The following is an 18558-nucleotide window of genomic DNA, read 5'->3' on the forward strand; positions in this document are numbered from 1 at the left end:
CAGACTGCTTTTGAGAGAAAGAGGACAGAGAGAGAGAGGAGACAGAGTGTGTGTGTGTGTGTGTGTGTGTGTGTGTGTGTGTGTGTGTGAGAGAGAGTGAGTGTGAGTGTGTGTACTCCTGCAAATGAGACATGACCTAATGTTACCCAGAGCCCCTCACTTGACATGTGTCCAGTACTTTTCCACATTTCCAAAGCCCTGTCAGTCATACCAACACCCGCAGACCTCTTCTGGCTGGGGCTTGCCAGCTGAGATGGTAGCGATAGTATCTGCAGGCTCAGGGAGGGTTGCCAGGTAAAGGGTGGGGTGGAGAAGGGTTCCCACCCAAAGAGGGTTCCCCTGGCCCTTCGAGAAGCCGCCTCCCTGCGCCTGTGCGTGAGAAGGGTCCAGGGAGGAGGCAGTGTTTGCTTGTGTGTGCCTGCAGGGAGGGGGTGGACCCTGGCTTTCTCTTTGCCCCCAAGTCAGAGAGGGCTGTGCCTACAGCTCTGGTAACCAACCAGAGAATCATCTTCTCCCAGAATCACAGCCTTGGCTAAAAATAAACTTTTTCCACCTTCAACTTCCTTCCCCCTAGTCTGGCCCTTGAGTGGCTTTCAAGGCCACCCTGGGGCTCAGGTGCTCTTTCTGTGTCCCTGTATAGCTCCTACCTGATACCGGGTCACATCTAGTTTTATGTCCCTCTCTGCTTGAGAACTTCCAGAGGCCTTCTCTAAGCCAATAGGTTTTTGTGCACTCACAAGAACTGTGTGAAGCGGGTATTACTACTCTCATTTAACAAAGAAGATAACTGAGGCTCAAATGGTTGAGTGGCCTGCACCCCAGTACCTGAGCCGGGACTTACTCCATTCCTTTTTTTCTGTGCCTGCTGGATCACAGGGGCTGTGCTCACTGCAGGTCTGTTATCTCCAAATCCAGCTTGTCCCACTGATCACCGCTGCCCTCATGGTCCCCATACCCTCCTGGACTTCTGCTGCTTGTGTTCAGATCAAGTGTTGAGACTTCCCTCCCTTTTCCACCAAAGCCCTCTTGGCTCCCAACTGCTGAAGATACTTAGTTCACATCCTGTTGTGCTTTTCTTTCTTGGCAGCCCCTCCCCTGCACTGGCATCTACTCATATTTCCTCCTGTACACTTCGTCAGCACGGACTGCTGCGGGGTGTCCCTGGTTCCAGTCCTGTAGCGGACAGTGTGGCAGCAGATTGAGCTCTGGCATTGCACAGACCTGGCTTTGAATCTTGGCTCCACCAAGAGAATCTGTGTAACCTGGTGACTTATGCTCTCCAAGCCTCAGTTTTCTCTCTGTTCAATGGGAGGAAAAATAGAATCAACTTTATAATGCTGTTAGGAGGAGGATTCAATGAGATCTTGAGTGTAAAGTGTCTTGGACACAGTAGACACTCAATAAATGTGAGTTGTTGTTGTTCCTATTGCAACAATTTAGCAGCAATATTGGTTCCATTTCATATCCATGTGGCTCCAGTTCACCCCTTCTTCTTAGCTTTGCCCTTAGAAGGCTCTGAAGACCTCTGGTTCCTCCTTTTCCAGATGACAGTGCTGCTCAGATTCCCCTGACTGCTGGCCTTCTTCTGAGTGTTCTTACCTGTGTCCTTGTGCCTGACTCAGCCATTACTAAAGCAATCATAAGAAAGTCATGCAAGACTCAGTCTGGGCCAGGCAAACACAGGCATGCTTCACTATACCTAACAGGGTGGTTTTTGAAATGTTGTATACAAATCAAAGTTTTGTCACTGAAATATTATTTTCCTTTACTGGAGAACGTGCATTTAAAGAAATATTAGGCTGGGCGCAGTGGCTCATGCCTGTAATCCCAGCACTTTGGGAGGCTAAGGCCGGCGGATCACTTGAGGCTAGGAGTTCAAGACCAGGCTGGCCAACATGGCGAAACCCCGTCTCTACTAAAACTATAAACATTAGCCAGGCATGGTGGTGGGCACCTGTAACCCCAGCTATTCTGGAGGGTAAGGCATGAGAATCACTTGAACCTGAGAGGCGGAGGTTGCAGTGAGCTAAGATACCACTACTGCACTCCAGCCTGGGTGACAAAGACTCAGTTTCAAAAAAAAAAAAGAGAGAGAGAGAAATATTAGACTGAATCTTTTCAGAGAACAAAGAATGAATTTTAATGGTCAGTTAGAGCCAAATATCATCAATAGGCTTTGCTTAATGCAAGTTATACATTAAGATTTTTGTGTTTATATTTTCCCCCTTGATGACATCTCACAGTGTGTGATCTTAACAAGAAATTTTTTAAAACTTAACCTAGGCCATCACTGTGGATGGTTTCATCCAAGGGCTTGGAAGTGGGTTTTGCGGGTCACTTATGTAGCTGGCAAACTGAGCCTAGAAAGATTTGGATACCCAGTCACTGGGAGTAAACGTGGGTTCCTGCAGAGGCCAGTGGTGGAGAGCTGTGCTCCTAGCTCTGGGCTGGGACTTTTGCAAGTGTGGCTGAGAAGAGTGATCAAGCTGAACTTGGACTCTAAGGCGAGAGCTGCCAAGCCAGAGAAGGCTAACCGCTGTGTCTCGGAGAGGGAAGCAGTAAAGCTGCCTGAAGACAAGGAGTCCCTCCCCAGGTGTCTGACATGAACCAGAACCAACTTCCTTTCCGAGGATTTGGTGCCTCCCTTAAGGTTGGCCTGTCAGCCAGGAAGAGGGCAGCTTTCTGGCTATTAGGGCACTTCCCAGACTGTGTAGAGGATGCCCTTGCCCACGTGACCTGGGAGGGACAGGTGCTTTTCTGGCATAAAACAAGGTATGGCGCAGCAGAGTCTGGGGTTTGTGACTTTGTCCAGGATGCGGCAACCTAGCAGCGACACAGTGGGGGTACAGGCAGGCCTCTGAGGATCTGGGGAGTCCAAGTGCATAAGAGGCCGCCAGTTCCCCTCCTTCCCTGGGTCCTAAGGACTTCCAAGTACCACATGGGAAGCAACGAGAATCCTGCCTGGAATGATGGAAGCTCCCGAAAGCAGAGAGGAACAGAGAAGTAGGCATCTTGATTCTGGTTTGCATGAGCCCTGACCCCAGCCTGCCCCCGCCCCCTCCCTTCTCCCCACTTCCCATCTCCCTCTCAGGTTCCTGTTCATCTTTTCAAACTCAGTTCAAATGCTTCATTCTCTAACTTGCCCCCCACCACTACTACCTCCACCTGTGTGCCTTAATAGGCTTCGTGTGTGTGTGTGTGTGTGTGTGTGTGTGTGTGTGTGTGTGTCTGCCCTGCCCACCAGTCAGTGGAATATTTGGGAAAAGGGTCTGTATCGTATTTGTGGTAGAAGAGTTCCTGCGCTGTTCCGTTACTGGTGCATTCAGTAAGTGTGTTCTAAATAAGTGCATGGAGGCAAGCGGATCACTTGAGGTCAGGAGTTGGAGACCAGCCTGGCCAACACGGTGAAACCCCACTTCTACTAAAATTACAAAAAATTAGCTGGGGCATGGTGGTGCATACCTGTAATCCCAGCTAGTCGGGAGGCTGAGGCAGGAGAACCACTTGGACCTGGGAGGCGGAGATTGCAGTGAGCTGAGATCTCGCCACTGCACTCCAGCCTGGGTGACAAGAGCAAGATTCCATCTCAAAACTAAATAAATAAATTAAGTAGGTAAATAAATGCACTGTTGGATCACTGGGCTGAACCTCTCCACCGCCTATCACCCCGCTTCCTGGGGGCCGCGAATGCCCATCTCCTCTGCTCTTCCGGCTGCTTTGCTCCCTGTTGTCTTTTCTTGCATCCAGTGATCCACAAAACCTGCCCCCTTTTCCCAAGAAGGTGAACTTGTTGGCTTTATGCAAATAGAGTGTGGAGTGGGCATCCAGTCGGCCCTGGTAAATATTGCCTAACCCTACCACTTGCTGGCTGGGCCCGGGAGCTGTTTACAGAGGCATCCCAGTGTTGGCTCGGTGGTTGTCGGGTGCCAGGGCCTAGCCTCTAGGGACCCGGAGTGTGTGCAGGACTCTGACCAACCCAGTTTGAGGTTGGTAGTTAGGTCAGCTAACTATCCCAAGCCAGAACAGGGCTCTTACTAAACGCCCCTTAGGAAGTAATGTAGCCATCCTGGGGCTGCCCTCTCCTGGCCATTTGAATGGAAACAGTGTGACTGGGGACATCCAGTGACACATGACATCACTGTAACATTATTTTTCATAAACTGTGGAGATAAATTTGGGTTGAGCCTTTAGCCCCGGGGTGAGTCTGAAACTCACAGACTCTGAGGGCTGATGGGTCCTTGAGGCCGTCTGTCCCCTGTTCTCAGCAGCATCCCATAGAGCCCGCTGCTCGGGCACAGCGCTGTCTTCCTCCCTTTAATCCTGTGCGTCGACATGTTTGTTTATTCATAATATAACGTCTTATGACTCAGTTTTCACCCGCACTGGTGAAATTTAAAAAGGAGAAATGGAGTGCACTTGTACAGAACTAAATATATTCCATTTCTCTCATTCAAGATTTTGCATTTTTGGTGTTAAAATATTTAGTGCACATAATGAAACGAAGGTCAGAGTCAATGATGTTAGTTACTTTAATATTCTTATTTGGCAAAATAAAACAACTGTATCCGACTCTAAAAAAAAATGTTTACTAATCATGAGCCTCAAAAGGCTAAGAAATAGTGATGCCACTACAATCTATGCCTCATATACAGATTCTGCTGATACCCCTGTCAGATGGCCTGCGGTCCCAAGTCTCTGTCAAAACTCATCCTGGGTTTTCAGACTTGCTACCAGCCTGCTCCAGGACTGAGTGGGTTGAAATGTTAGACGCCATCTTGGTCATTCTGCCCGCTTCTGTTTCAGGGCCTGTGTCTGTCCCAATTACATGGCAGCCCTTCCATATTTGAGAAGAGTCATCACCCTGAAATTATCCCTTTTCTGTGTAAATATCCCGGGTCTGTAAAGGATTCCATATGTTGTGCTGCTGATTTTCTTCCTTAAACTAGTTATATACTTAACACATGAATACTTTCTTGTTATAAAATATTTCATAATAGAGATAAAAAGGAAGATTATTTTTATGCCTGTTGATGCTCAGTCCTCTTCCCAGAGGTAACTCCTTTTATCAGCGTAGTGTATATATGTCTAGAAGACTGTTTCTCTAGATATATATTACAAATGGAAATGTAAAAATGTTTGTGGAGTCTAAAAAATGCCTACACACATACGTATCAATTATATTACATGTATTCTTTAGTGACTTTTTACATTTTAAAATATGTATAGGTTGTTTCATGACAGTACATATAGAGTTATATGATTTTTGTTAATGACCACATAAAGTTCTATTGTTTGGGAGTTTTTCTGTTTTTTTTTTCTGAGATGCAGTCTTGCTCTGTCACCCAGGTTGGAGTGCAGTGGTGCTATCTCGGCTCACTGCAACCTCCGCCCCCAGGGTTCAAGCAGTTCTCATGTCTCAGCCTCTCCAGTAGCTGGGATTACAGGTGCCCACTACCATGCCTAGCTCATTTTTGTATTTTTTTTTAATAGAGATGGGGTTTCGCCACGTTGGCCATGGTGGTCTTGAACTCCTGACCTCAAGTGATCTGCCTGCCTCGGCCTACCAGAGGGCTGGGATTATAGGTGTGAGCCACCGCACCTGGCTTGTTCTATTGTTTTAACATAATCTTACTTTTCCATTCCCCAATCGATAGATATTAGGTTGCTTTCCATACTTTATTTTACAATGCTGTGATGAACTCCTTGAATTTGTTTGTGCCTTGTTGCCTTTATATGCATGGCTTTGGTCTGCCAATCACTCCCCTTAAGTATGAGACCCACAAGTGTACAGCATAACACTCAATGCTCAGATGAGATCCAGGCGGGCCAGAGCACGGTGCAACTATTTGTTCATCCAGCCATCCATTTACCCATTTGAATGTATTTATTGAGCAGGTACTATGCCTTTCTCTTGCCCTGATTTCTACTTGCGCCAGCTGCAAATAAGGCAGTAATGGGGCCTGCCCTCATGGAACGATGCAGTCCAGTATGGGAAACTCCCTCCATTCGGATGCTCTACTTCTGTTAGTACGCCTATCCTATGGGTTTTTTTTTTTTTTTAAAGGTAATTATGTCACACTGTCAACTTACATGCTCTTTGAGTCGGTTAATGAGTCTCAAGTCTTTTTTCATATAAATTGTTGTCTCAACTTGTGCAGTTAATTTACATATTTCTAAGTAAAGGATTTTTATATTTGTTCCTATGTTTTATCTTATGACTTGCTTCCCTTCCTGCCATATGTTCAAGCTTTTTTTTTTTTTAATCTTGATGTCTGCGCAGAGTATTAGCTGGCCCTGCTCCTCGTGCAGAGATGTAATAAGTGTGCCCGCTACATCTTCATCTACGTTACTGATAACATTCTTAGCCACAGTGGACCACAAGTGGGGTCCTGTGGCATGCCATTGAAGATGTCCCTCCTAGATGACAGTGACCCATATTTAATCAACCCTGTCTCAGCCCATCTTGACCTCCAGGACAGTACCTAAATACATATGTACATATTTCAATGATAGTATCTGTCTGATCTCCCATTCTGAAAACCTGATATGAAAGGAAACGAGCCTAATTTGGCATGACTTTATAAGTCACATGATACAGTGGAAGAGGGTTGATTTGGGGGATTTGGTCAGGCCTAGATTCAAGCTCTGCACTTCTTAGCTATATGGCCTTTGGGAAATCATTTGACTTCTCTGAGACTCAATTTCCTACATTCGAGGACTGTCAAAAGTATGCATTAGTACCATTAATAAGCACTTACTAAGTGATGGACATCATGCACTGTGCTGGGCAGGCCACAGTAAGCAAGATAGGTCTCTCAGGTATTAAGTGTGCAAAATTCGTATCTTCGATCATTTTAGTGACAGAAACAAGGAAAGCCCTCCCTGGAATAGGTTTTCTAGACATTCATCCCTAACCCTTGAGACCTGGGGATGTATCGGAGATTATTTCCCTTTTATACATAGGGAAACTTAGATACACTGATAGAGTCCCTTGGCTCAAGTCCACTCAGCCTTTGGTAACAAATTTGGTAGCTGCTCCCTAGCCTTAAAGAATTTATCTTAAACTGTCAATTGAGTAGGTTCAGCCAACCCTTGTGCTTAGATCCCTGTCCCTGGCTAATAGGTGGTGTAACAGGATAGGCACCTAGTTAATACAAATTAAGCCAAAGCACAAGTCAAGTGTTGAAGAGAGCTTCATGGCAGTGCTGCATTGCCTCACTTATCCAGAGAGCCAGTAGCCAACCTCTTTAGACAGTAAGACGAATACTGACAGTAAGAAGGAAGCAAATGAGACTTCAAGCCAGGCCCTTTCTCAGAGCCTTAAACTTTTATTTTAGAGATGGTCATACTGAGCTTAATGATCTGGTTTTTCTATCCCTTAGCAGATAAAAGTGCAAATTCAAGCTGGAATAGCGGATTGCTAGAAGCAAGCGTACTAATAGAAGCAGAGATAAACTTGATTGTGAGAAAGGAAGAAAAAAAACTGGGAAAAGCAGAGCTCAGAGCTGAAAAAAAAAAAAAAGAGAGCGAAAACAAAAAACAAGAAAAAAGGGCAGTCTGGGGCCATCCAGTGCTACAGCCAACAGCGGTCAAACACATCAGTATCCCTGAGGGGATGGTTGCTTTTAAAACAAGTTTGAAATTATGGCTCTGAGTCATTGACTAAATTACCTTCCAGGTGTGCTTTAAGGCAAAATAGGGATGTATATGATACCTTTTAGCAAGATCTCTGTTCAAAAAGAAACCAATACATATCTATCCAAAGCTGAGATAAAAGGCTTTGGAGCTTCAAGGGATAGATTTCTGTGACTGAAAATCCACTTATTTAGGAAGAATTCCTGAGAAAGTCCTAGGCATTTGATAAAGCATGCTGAATTTTAGATGACTTGAGTTCAAGTCACAGCTCTCCTGCTAGCCAACATGTGCCTTGGACAGATCTCTTACCATTTATGACCCTGTTTTCCACAAGCAGGAATAACATTACCTGCCTTTTCAATCTCATGAACGTATTCTGAAAATCAACAGAAATGTGTTTGAAAGTGCTTTGTAAACCGCAGAACATGGTGGAGATGTACAAGTGAAGTCCGTGGGCCACACCCCAGGTGTTGCCTACTGCGAGACAGTGACACGAAATGTGGACAGAGATCGATTCCAAGTTGTTGCTTTAAATATATACATATGTACATGTATGTATGACATACATATGCATATCTTCATATATGTGTGTATGTCTGTTCGTTTAGATAATGTACCTTTAAACCTCTCAAGACGCCCTTTTCACCAGGCAAAAGAAGCAGTTCTACAACTAACTTTGTCATCTTGTAAGCTCTAACATTCTATATAGTTACGTGACATTTTGAATGCTTACTAACTTTCATCTTCATCTTTCCTAATCTAATACTAAGAATTAGCTTTTAAAAATCAAACATTGCAGAAATATATGGCTTCTAGAAGCCCAAATGCTCTCCCCTGCATCTATGATTAACAGTTTGGCTTAGGGACCTTCAGATTTTTTTCTGTGCTAGTTCTGGTCCTGGAGGCATTCAACAGACAATTCCTGAAATAAACAGCCCTTTGTTATAATAGAGAAACCTTTAGGGGTGGAAATACATTTTATATTCTAAAAGCTCTCCAATCTGTGCTGTTTGGGCCTTAGGGTCATCCTCTTGAGTTCTTACTTAGGCAATTGCAGTAAATAGCTTTTTAACTGGCTGCCCTGACTACAGTCGTGCTCTCTTCAAATCCATGTTCCACAGGGCGGTTAGGATAACTGAACTAAACCTAAAATCTCACTGCAATCACTCCCCTTTACTTTAGTTCCACCATGCCCTCAGACTCCCTTCTGAACTCTTTTGTCTTCCGCCATGGGCCCTGCCTGCTCACCCACCTGTCGCCTCCCTTCCCTGCAGCAGCAGTCCCAAATTGCTGGTAAATCCTGAACAGGAAGAGGAAGCGCCGTTTCACCCTCTGCAACTTTGGACGGAGCCACTTCCTCCACTTCTGCTTCTTGGGATGCCTTTCTTTGCTTTCTCTGCCTGGCAAACTTTTCTTCATCCTTCAGGGTTGCTCAGAAGGGCTCTTCTTCTGAGAGCCTTCCTCATCTCATTCCCTTTTCTTTAGCTGCTCTCCTCTCTGACGAAGTGAATGGCAACCTTTTCTTTGCCACCTCGTACCTGCTTCTGAGTGTTAGAAGTACTGCTCTGTAGGAGATGACTCTGACTTGCACAGCCTCTCAATTAACCTGGGGGCTTCCTATTCATCTTTGTGTCCCTAGTGCCTTTTGGTATACAATAGGTGCTTGGTAAATATTTGTTGAACTAAGCTGAACTGGAAAGGGAAACTTTATAGGGCAGGAAACTGTGTTTCGTTCATGCCACATAGAAGACCACCTTTTCCAGCTGCTGCTGAAACAGACCTGGGGCGGCCTCACTTGATTTGGGGTGCCACAGGAGTACAAGAGACAAGGAAGACCTCAGGTTTCCTGGAAGACTAAAAAATGAAAATTACCAGAGATAACCATTTGCTTCATTTATCCAATGCCCTTCGAGGACAAGCTTCCAAATTGCAGGTTCACTCAGGAAATGCCGAAGAGATTCCCATTCAGACCTGTTGAAAACTTCACTCTCGATAACTATTTAGGCCACAGATATGTGTAAAGGTCCCAGACTACATTTGTAAGTGTAGCCTGGAAATGTTTATCCCAACTGTGCACCATACATAAAAGCAATATAGTACCCAGAAGAGGCTGGAGTGAACAAGCACCTCTCAGTAGCTTCCAGGAGCCCAGAATTCGGAGTGGAAGGCCCAGTGCAGCTGCCTCACAGCATGGTACAGGCAGAAGGGAGGGTTCTGGAGGCCAAATAACCACGTAGAGAGTCAGACTCTCCTCTTCCTAGCTGTGTGATGTTGGGAATGTTGCTTAAATTCTCTGAGCCTTGGTTCCCGTATCTGTTAAAACAGTTTGGTAAGATTACGTCCCTCATTGAATTATCAAGAAGAAAAAATGATGGTATGTCTGAAAGTGTTTCTCATCTCTATAGTGCTGTGAAAAATATTTTTTCTCTTTCTTGAGCTGATGCTCCTGTAACGAATCTGTGTAGTGCTTGGTGATCATAAGTTGGTGCTGTACACATGTGTGTGTGTGCGTTCAGGACAGAGCATGTGCAGTTCCTTTTATTGGATTCATCTGGAACCCCATAGTAAAATACACACTGGGACAGAGATTTCATGACATTCCTGAGCCACCTTTTTCCCCTCTTCATCTCTTCTCGTCCTAATGGGGGAGGTAAGAGCAAATATCACACCTTGTAGTTAATTTGTGTATGTGAGACTCAAGGAAATACAGGATGCTGGCTGCAAAGCCAAGTGCATTATGTTTCCATATCAAACAGATGTGTGTTTATCTGATTCTGAACCTTGCCCTGCATAGTCATTGAGAACTGTCAGTGGGGTTCACGGTTCTTTCTTTTGACTGCAACTAAATCTCTGTAGGGGAACAGCAGGATTAAGGCTACAACTGAGTTATTACAATAGCCAGAGTAGGCAACAACTTGAGAGTGATAAAAACAGGTGACAGAGACACGCGGCAGTGCAGTAGAATGAACTGGACACTGGATAGGGAGTTAGCAGATCCGTGCTAATCAGCCCTGGCTTGGTCTTTAGGACTAACTTGACTGCAGCTCTAGCTGTGTTTCCCTGAGCAAGTTATTTTCCCTCTCTGGCTTCAGAAGTCGTATCTGTAAAATGAACCAGGTGATGTCTATTTTTCCTTCCAGTTCTGATGGCGAAGGAAAGGAATCAACACATTGTGGAATCTCTGCCATACAGCTAGTACAACCTACACCAAACAAGTTTGAAGAGTCTATAATTCTATAATTCCATCACACACAGAGAGAGTGAGGATTGTGTAGAAGTATGGAGTCAGACTGACTTAGACTGAAATCTCAGCTCCATTATTTACCAGCAGTGTGACTTTATGCAAATTTCTTAATGTCTTTAAGCCTCAGTCTTTTCATTTATAAAATGGGTCTTGTAACATAGTAAGCATACTTATATGCTTATAAGTGTATTCCTACTCTCTCTTTATACGTTATAAATTTCTTTTTTTTTTTGATATGGAGTCTCTCTCTGTCGCCCAGGCTGGAGTGCAGGGGCACAGTCTTGGCTTACTGCAAGCTCCGCCTCCCGGGTTCACACCATTCTCCTGCCTCAGCCTCCCGAGCAGCTGGGACTACAGGCACCCGCCACCATGCCCAGCTAATTTTTTGTATGTTTAGTAGAGACGGGGTTTCACCGTGTTAGCCAGGATGGTCTCAATCTCCTGACCTCGTGATCTGCCCGCCTCGGCTTCCCAAAGTACTGGGATTACAGGCATGAGCCACTGCGCCCGGCCTAAGTTTCTTAAGTAGATTTCATCTGGTCTATTTCTCTTTATTTTCAAGGAATAATCTAGGACTACAGAGATGAGTGAAGTAATGTAATATTAGGTCATGCAACTAGTTGGAGGCAAGAATGGGTCCCAAAGTCAGGATCCCGATTGATTCTGAGCCTTGTGCTTATTTGCTGGATGTCTTTTTTATCATCCCCATTGGGGATAGCAAAGCCCTTCCCTGATAAGCAGCACAGGAATATGTTAAAAACAAACAAAAAAAACCCCAGTGTGATGATGAACTGCATTTATATACTAGACACTTCCCAAGAACAGCCACTGGGCTTGGAAACGGTTCTCAGAGTTTGATGCTTAGCATTTCTTCCCCCTCCCACACCTTCTCCTTCTGCCATTTCACTTATTTAGGGGCAGAACAGCCTTCTGTGGGGGCATATCAAAAGTTCTGTGTCATGCTTTTCCCTAGTCAAAGAACCAGAGAGGGTAGCTCTGTCCTCTTTTCTACCAGGTAGGCCACCAAAAGAACCAGCAGATGCTGACTCAGAGGGGATCAGGTTGACAAAAGCAGCTGCCCACTGGGGAGGATGCTGCAGGTGCCTCAGGAGGGCTCCGCAGCAGTGCTTTGGTTAAAATGATTCAAGTCCTGAGCACCATGAAGCATTAGTGAGGGTGGGTCTGCCATGAGGGCACAGCCACCTCCCAACATTTTTAGAACTGAATTCAGGGATTTATATTCCAGAGGGGGAAGAAAACTTTTATGGGTTTAAAATGATAGGGTTTTTCATGCACGTGTCAGCACTAGCAATGCTATGTCCTAAGAACTGAAGACAAAGCATTAAATAACATGACTGATAAGATTGTTGCATTTCCAGAGTAGTGACAAGCGGGAAAAATAAGGATGGCTTTTTGGAAAGCGTCTTTTCAGCAGTAGCAACCCCACGTGGTTCCAGCCTCCTAGGAGCCATATGTCTCCTCTCTTCCATCCCTCCTTTGTGTGTGTGTTTGATGCTCTCAGGGTGATAATCCCAGTTTGCATGGGCAAAGGCACACCTAGGCTGCTATAGCATAGGTTTGATTAGAGTCCAGGGGCTGGATGAGGTCATCCCTCCAAGCACTTCCCAGAGGCATCTGAGGAGGCAGGAGCCTTGGACGCCTAAGGAAAGCTAAGAGCCATGGAGATGGGAGAATCCCCCAAGCAAAAATGCAGCCGATATCTCTTGGGGTACTTTTAGCCCTGTTCACTTGAGACGAGTTACCCATCTGCCCCATGCCACCACTTGGAATATATTTTTAAAATGTTTTCATGAGGAACGCATTTGCCAATCTTTTACATATCAGTTCCAAAACAGAAACTCTTCCTCACTGCTAGGGAGAAGTGTAGAAGGGGGGAGAAAGAAAAAAAAATCTTGCCTGTAATTGAAGGCAGGTTGGGAGATGTTCACGCTTTGAAACGCTCCTTCTTGTGAAATGTTTATGAAACACTTTCCACAAACGAGTTATGCAACTGGGACAACAGCTTTGATCATTTTCATCACCAGTGATATATTCATTAGTGTTGAGCTGTCTTCCCCCAGAGAGGGCCATGTGAAAGTGTCATGGGGAGGGGGTTAAAGGTGAGTACCCCAGCCCCACCATGCCCCATCCCATGAACCTAAAACAGATGGTCAGTAAGGAGGTCCCAGTGTACGTCTGGGCCAGAACGCCACCTTTTCCATCACCGTTGATCTATTCTCTCTCCTATCCTTGGGATGTGTATAATATTTTTTGGTAGATAAAGCACCAGAGGATGGTCAGGAGACCACTCTCTTGTCAGAGTTTTGCCAGGATATTGCTATATGAGTTTATACCCATCTCTGAAGGTCTCTGAGCTTCTGTGAGATGGAAGGGTGAACACTTCTCCTCACACCTCCCGGCTATGACGGTAAAGCCAAGAAGGGCTGTAGAAAGGGCTTCCACCTCCTTGGAAGGGGCTCTCTCCTTCCACAATGAGACTACTGCTTTCTAAATTAAGTGATGTCAGAGAGTTCACTGGGATCAGAAAAGATAATCATCCCTAATACCTTTTTACCTCCCTGATCACTGCCTAAAACTCAGTGTAATACCTTTGCACAGCACAGTGGGTGGAGAAGATCCTAAACAACAAAGCTTGTCCAATAGCTGGACAGGCTGCTCAGTGGCTGTGGCAGGGCAGAGCACCCTGCGGTGGCCCGCGTCTCCAGGGATGCATCCGTCCCAAGTAAAGTCTGGAGAAACCCGCCACTTGCGTGAGAAGAACTGCCAAAGAGACCCTGGAGATGATCTTCTTGGTTCCAGGCAGGCTGTGGGTTTGGTTGGGTTTTCACAAGCACGGGGGAAATTGGGTTTTCGTCCAATTTGCCTCCGGTTCTCACATTAGAAGTCAATGGGATCCAACAGAAGTCTCTCTATCTCATCTTCCAGATCCACAGCCAACACCCAGTTGCCTGGAAAGGTTCCAACCTTTTCCCCTTAACAGCTGTAAAAAGGGATTTTTGTAAATTCAAGAAGACTTTATTTCTTAATTTCTTCATTTCTGAATCCCTGAGAATGTCAAAGATGTCAGTTGGAGGCCATGGGAATTGTCAACGTACCCTTCCTCCTTCCTGTTGAGCTCAGCTAATAGAGACCACTGATCAAAGCTGAGATTTGAGAACTTGTCATCAAGAAAGCAGTGTCCTTTGTTGTCTTTCAATTTGGTTTCTTTAGGATTGTCTTCTTTTGGGGTTACTATCAGCTCTTCACACCCAGAGGGTAATGAATTATGAAAAATAAAATATTCCATATCCAAAGGAACTGTAAAGAAGATAAATAAAAATAAATAAATAAAAATTAGAAAAGAGTAAAAGGTCGGTCAAACAAATCAGAAAAAAATAATGTGGCCAGGCGCAGTGGCTCACGCCTGTAATCCCAGCACTTTGGGAGGCCGAGGTGGGCAGATCACGAGGTCAGGAGTTCGAGACTATCCTGGCTAACACGGTGAAACCCCGCCTCAACTAAAAATACCAAAAATTAGCCGGGTGTGGTGGTGGGCATCTGTAGTCCCAGCTACTTGGGAGGCTGAGGCAGGAGAATGGCGTGAACCCAGGAGAAGGAGGTTGCAGTGAGCTGAGATCATGCCACTGTACTCCAGCCTGGGCAACAGAGCGAGACTCTGTCTCAAAAAAAAATAAAAATAAAAATAAAAAAATTAAAAAAAAAATAATGCAGAGAGATTGTCAGAAAGCCCCGAACTAACACCAAAGGGCTTTTCTGCTATCACACCTTTCATTTTTACAACTGGGAGGTCGGGAGTGCCCCCCAAAGAGTTTGAAGGGCAATTGATCCAGGAAGCAGATGAAAGGGTGCGTTTTCTTTTATGATGGCGCTGGTTTCTGAAATTAAGTGTTGCAGGAAGACCTGGCACAGATTCTAACAGATAGCGCCCAGGTTGGAGGCAAAGCACATGTTTTCAAGCTCTGTCATAGCTGCCTCTCCTTATCTCTCCCTTGTGCATAATGAGTCTACAGAGGAGCCCTGCCACTTGCCTCCGAGATGGAACTGGGCCAAGCTGCCAGAGGCTGTTCCACCAGCTTGATTTTACCTCCAGTGCTCCACGTTCTCCCTCTGTCCCCCTTCCTCCATCCTGCCTCCCCAGTACCGTCTGGGATGGCGGATGCCTGGGGGCAGGAGGAGGTTATGCAGGGAAGAGGTGGGGACCACAAAGGCCTGGCTTAAGTAAAATCCCCTCTCAGAGTAAACCTTAAAGTTGTAGTGGTGGTGGTGATTTTGAAATAAGTAGTTTATCATCTATTTCTAGTTTTTAAAAACTTGCTAACACATGTTTTCCTGGAATCTAAGGATGTGGAAACTCTAATTTTGGGGAGAAGAACTAGGACGCCAGAGTTTCTTAGAGGTTCTGAGTGTGGATGGGCACAGCTGAAGGGGCATGGGGCAAAGAAGTGGGGCTCTTAGAGACAACGCCCAGGCAGCCGTGTGATTTGAGTTTTCTGAATGTCTAACCCTCTGCCCCCACAGTTATTTCCCATCTCTCCCCCTTCCTTCTCTTTGCTTCCAAAGTTCCATAATAGTCTCCTTAAGTGAGAGGAATGATTTCCAAACACTGTCCCTGAAACAGCCATCTTCTTACCAATTTCTGTGCAACCAGGGCTTCTCAGTGTTATTTAGATCTGCTTTATCTAAGAACACAGCAGCAACCTCGACGGGCCAGGTCTACCACATGCACTAGGGAATTGGAATTCGTAATTCCATTTGTTGACAGATAGGGAGAAAAATCCTGGACTATCATACAGTAGATGGGGAAACTGTGTCCCATAGAGGCTGAGTCCCATAGAGGCTGAAGATTACATAGTAAATTAGAGTCAGAGTTAGGGCTAGAAACAAGGTCAGCATTCAATGCGCCTCTTCAACATTTTCTTCCCTGTACCTCATTGGAGGCTGTAGAGAAATGGGTTTTATTTATGTCTTTTGTTCAATTAATGTTTATTGGGTTTTCACCATGTGAAAGGCACCATATTTAGGACATTAGCTACCTACTCAGTCTCTAATGTCAGTAGGATCTTCCTAATTGTCCAACCAAAGAGAATTCTTTTTTCATTTTATTTAACTTTTATTTTAAGTTCAGGGGTATATGTCCAGGTTTGTTATATAGGTAAACTTGTATCATGGGAGTTTGTTGTACAGATTATTTCATCACCCACATGTTAAGCTTAGTACCCATTAGTTATTTTTCCTGATCCTCTCCCTCCTCTCACCTTCTACCCTCCAATAGGCCCCAGTGTGTGTTGTTCCCCTCTATGTGTTCATGTGTTCTCATCATTTAGCTCACACTTATAAGTGGTATCTGGCTTTCTGTTCCTGCATTAGTTTGCTAAGGATAATGGCCTCTAGCTCCATCCACGTTCCTGCAAAGGACATTATCTCATTCTTTTTTATGGCTGCGTAGTATTCCATGGTGTATATATGCCACATTTTCTTTACCCAATCTATCATCGACGGGCATTTATGTTGATTTCATGTCTTTGTTATTGTGAATAGTGTTGCGATGAACATAACATGCGCATGTGTCTTTATAATAGAGCTGTTTATAAGGAATTATTTCTTTAGTGATCCAAAGCACCGTTTTTTTCCCGAAAGGGTTAAGCACAAGTTTAGCTGTTAGTCTGAACTTTTAACTTAGGTTAAACAACACAAACAGAAGATATTCCAGGATGTCAGTGATATTCACAGTGTAGACCAAGGAAATGGTTTAAGCCAGCATCTCTGGGCCAAGAGTTTCTATCTGGATAGGGAACAACCAGATGTCCGCTGAGGAGTGTCTTCCCAATATCTCTTACAAGGTATGGTCTAGAGCTTGTGCCCCCGTCACATTATATGAATTTAAAGTCACGTGGACACCCTCCCAGGGGACTTCCTGAAAAGCTGCAAGAGGGTAGTTTTCCTGGGATGGGAGGAGGAGTGGGCAGAAGCAGCACTTCCTGCCCTGCCCTGGGACACCTGGGAAGCCCACGCGTGGGCGCTTAGTGCTGTCATTGCAGGGTGATAGAGACTGCAGAGAGTTTGGAAACCACCACGGGCCCCTCAGGCTGTAACTACAGCATTGGCTGTGAGGGAGACACGCCTTCACCTGTAGGAAGACAGGCAAAGACTGTCACCAAAGCCACACAGGTGAAGAGGGCCAGCTGCAGAGGCAGACACAGAGGATGGAGAGGTGTGGAGACAAACGAGATGGGAAGGAAGACTCCTCCAGATCAGTGGTGCCCAGACTTTGGGGTTTCATAGATGAGATTCCATTGAGGAAAATAAAATACAGAATTTGGGGGAGATCAGTAAAGGGTTGCCAGTTTTTTACTCTGTGAGGTGAAGAGTTTTAAGAATACCGTTTAGGATCACTATTCTGTCCTAAATAAATTTTAACATTCTTCCTCCTAAGAAAAAAAGAATATCATCTCAGAATTTCTAAGATTTTAATCCATTTTTTTTAAGAGACAGGGTCTCACTATGTCACCCAGGCTGGAATGCCGTGGCATGATCATAGCTCACTGCAGCCTCAAACTCCTGGGCTCGAATGATCCTCCCATCTCAGCCTCCCAACTAGCTGGGACTATAGGCATGTAACACCATGCCTGGCTAATTTTTTTTTTTTTTTTTTTTTAGTTTAGAGATGAAGTCTTGCTATGCTGCCCAGGCTGGTCTCAAATTCCTACATCGAGCCCTATTTTTGAAAGTCACTACACTGTCATTGTTTTTGTCATTTCAGGGCCACTCACAGAGGCCTCTGCCCAGCTGCCCTGGCTGGAAGGGCACACACAGGCAGGAAAAGTAAGCTGCAGTGCAATAGGCCCTGGGCTAGCTCTCTCCTCTCTAGGCTGGTCACTCCTTTCCTGCCTGGATCTTCCTGCCGTTTCCATCTCCAACTGCCTGACGGGATCCAGCACTGACTCTCCTCTTCCTTCCACTTGCAGATTAAAACCGAAGATCTCAGTGACTCCCTGCAGCAGACCCTCTCCCATCGGCCATGCCACCTGAGTCAAGGACCTGCCATGATGTCCGGAAACCAAATGTCTGGGGTAAATGCCAGCCCATGTCAGGTAACCCTGATATTCACAGTGGGCCAGTGTGTTTAACTCAGTTCCTCTGGGAAATGTTCGACTTCCATGCTTGGTACTCTGTGAACCCGTATCAGTCTAAAGAACCCCCTGCAGGCAATGTGGGAAAGAGATTTGGAGGCTGTGAGTGGGGCTCTAAAACAGTCCTCTTACAGGTGGAGCCTGGCTAGGGATGTGAAGAAGCAGGCCTCTACTTCTCGGGGACAAAAAGGAGCCAGGCTTGCCAAAGCCAAGGACCTAACAGCCGTGCTGCTGGTGTCTGCCAGCCACATCCAGGGGAATCCTAGGTGGACAGCTGCTGCTGGGTTAGAGAACGTTTCTGTCCCCAGTGGGCCCACTCTGCCTCCCCTAAGGTTTTATGTTAGAGCCAAACTAGAATGGATTGCTGGTGGGGGAAGAAAGAGGCGTCTGAGCTAGTAACAGCCAAGGTCCGGGAGGGCGTCCATGTGATGAGACCTCTTGTCAGCAGGAATCACCTGGGGGAGAAAGAACCACTCCTTTCTGGAAACACATAAGAATGTGGATCTGTCCCTTCACCTTCCATTCAGC

At 45.5% G+C, this 18558-nt stretch overlaps 1 protein-coding gene across 2 annotated transcripts in view; it reads left to right on the forward strand.

The window, feature by feature from the left end:
* Nucleotides 1–18558, forward strand: part of POU2F3 (POU class 2 homeobox 3) — a 75713-nt gene that overhangs the window by 36467 nt on the left and 20688 nt on the right. Inside the window, exon 3 of one of the 2 annotated variants that reach the window (XM_045370906.3) lies at nt 17866–17991. In XM_045370906.3, the coding sequence (XP_045226841.2) occupies nt 17866–17991 (126 nt within the window). The remainder of the gene's footprint in view (nt 1–17865; nt 17992–18558) is intronic. The other variant, XM_045370908.3, reaches the window with a different exon arrangement.

The sequence above is a fragment of the Macaca fascicularis genome, chromosome 14 (assembly GCF_037993035.2).
Source record: "Macaca fascicularis isolate 582-1 chromosome 14, T2T-MFA8v1.1".
In the NCBI taxonomy this organism is placed as follows: Eukaryota; Metazoa; Chordata; class Mammalia; order Primates; family Cercopithecidae; genus Macaca; species Macaca fascicularis.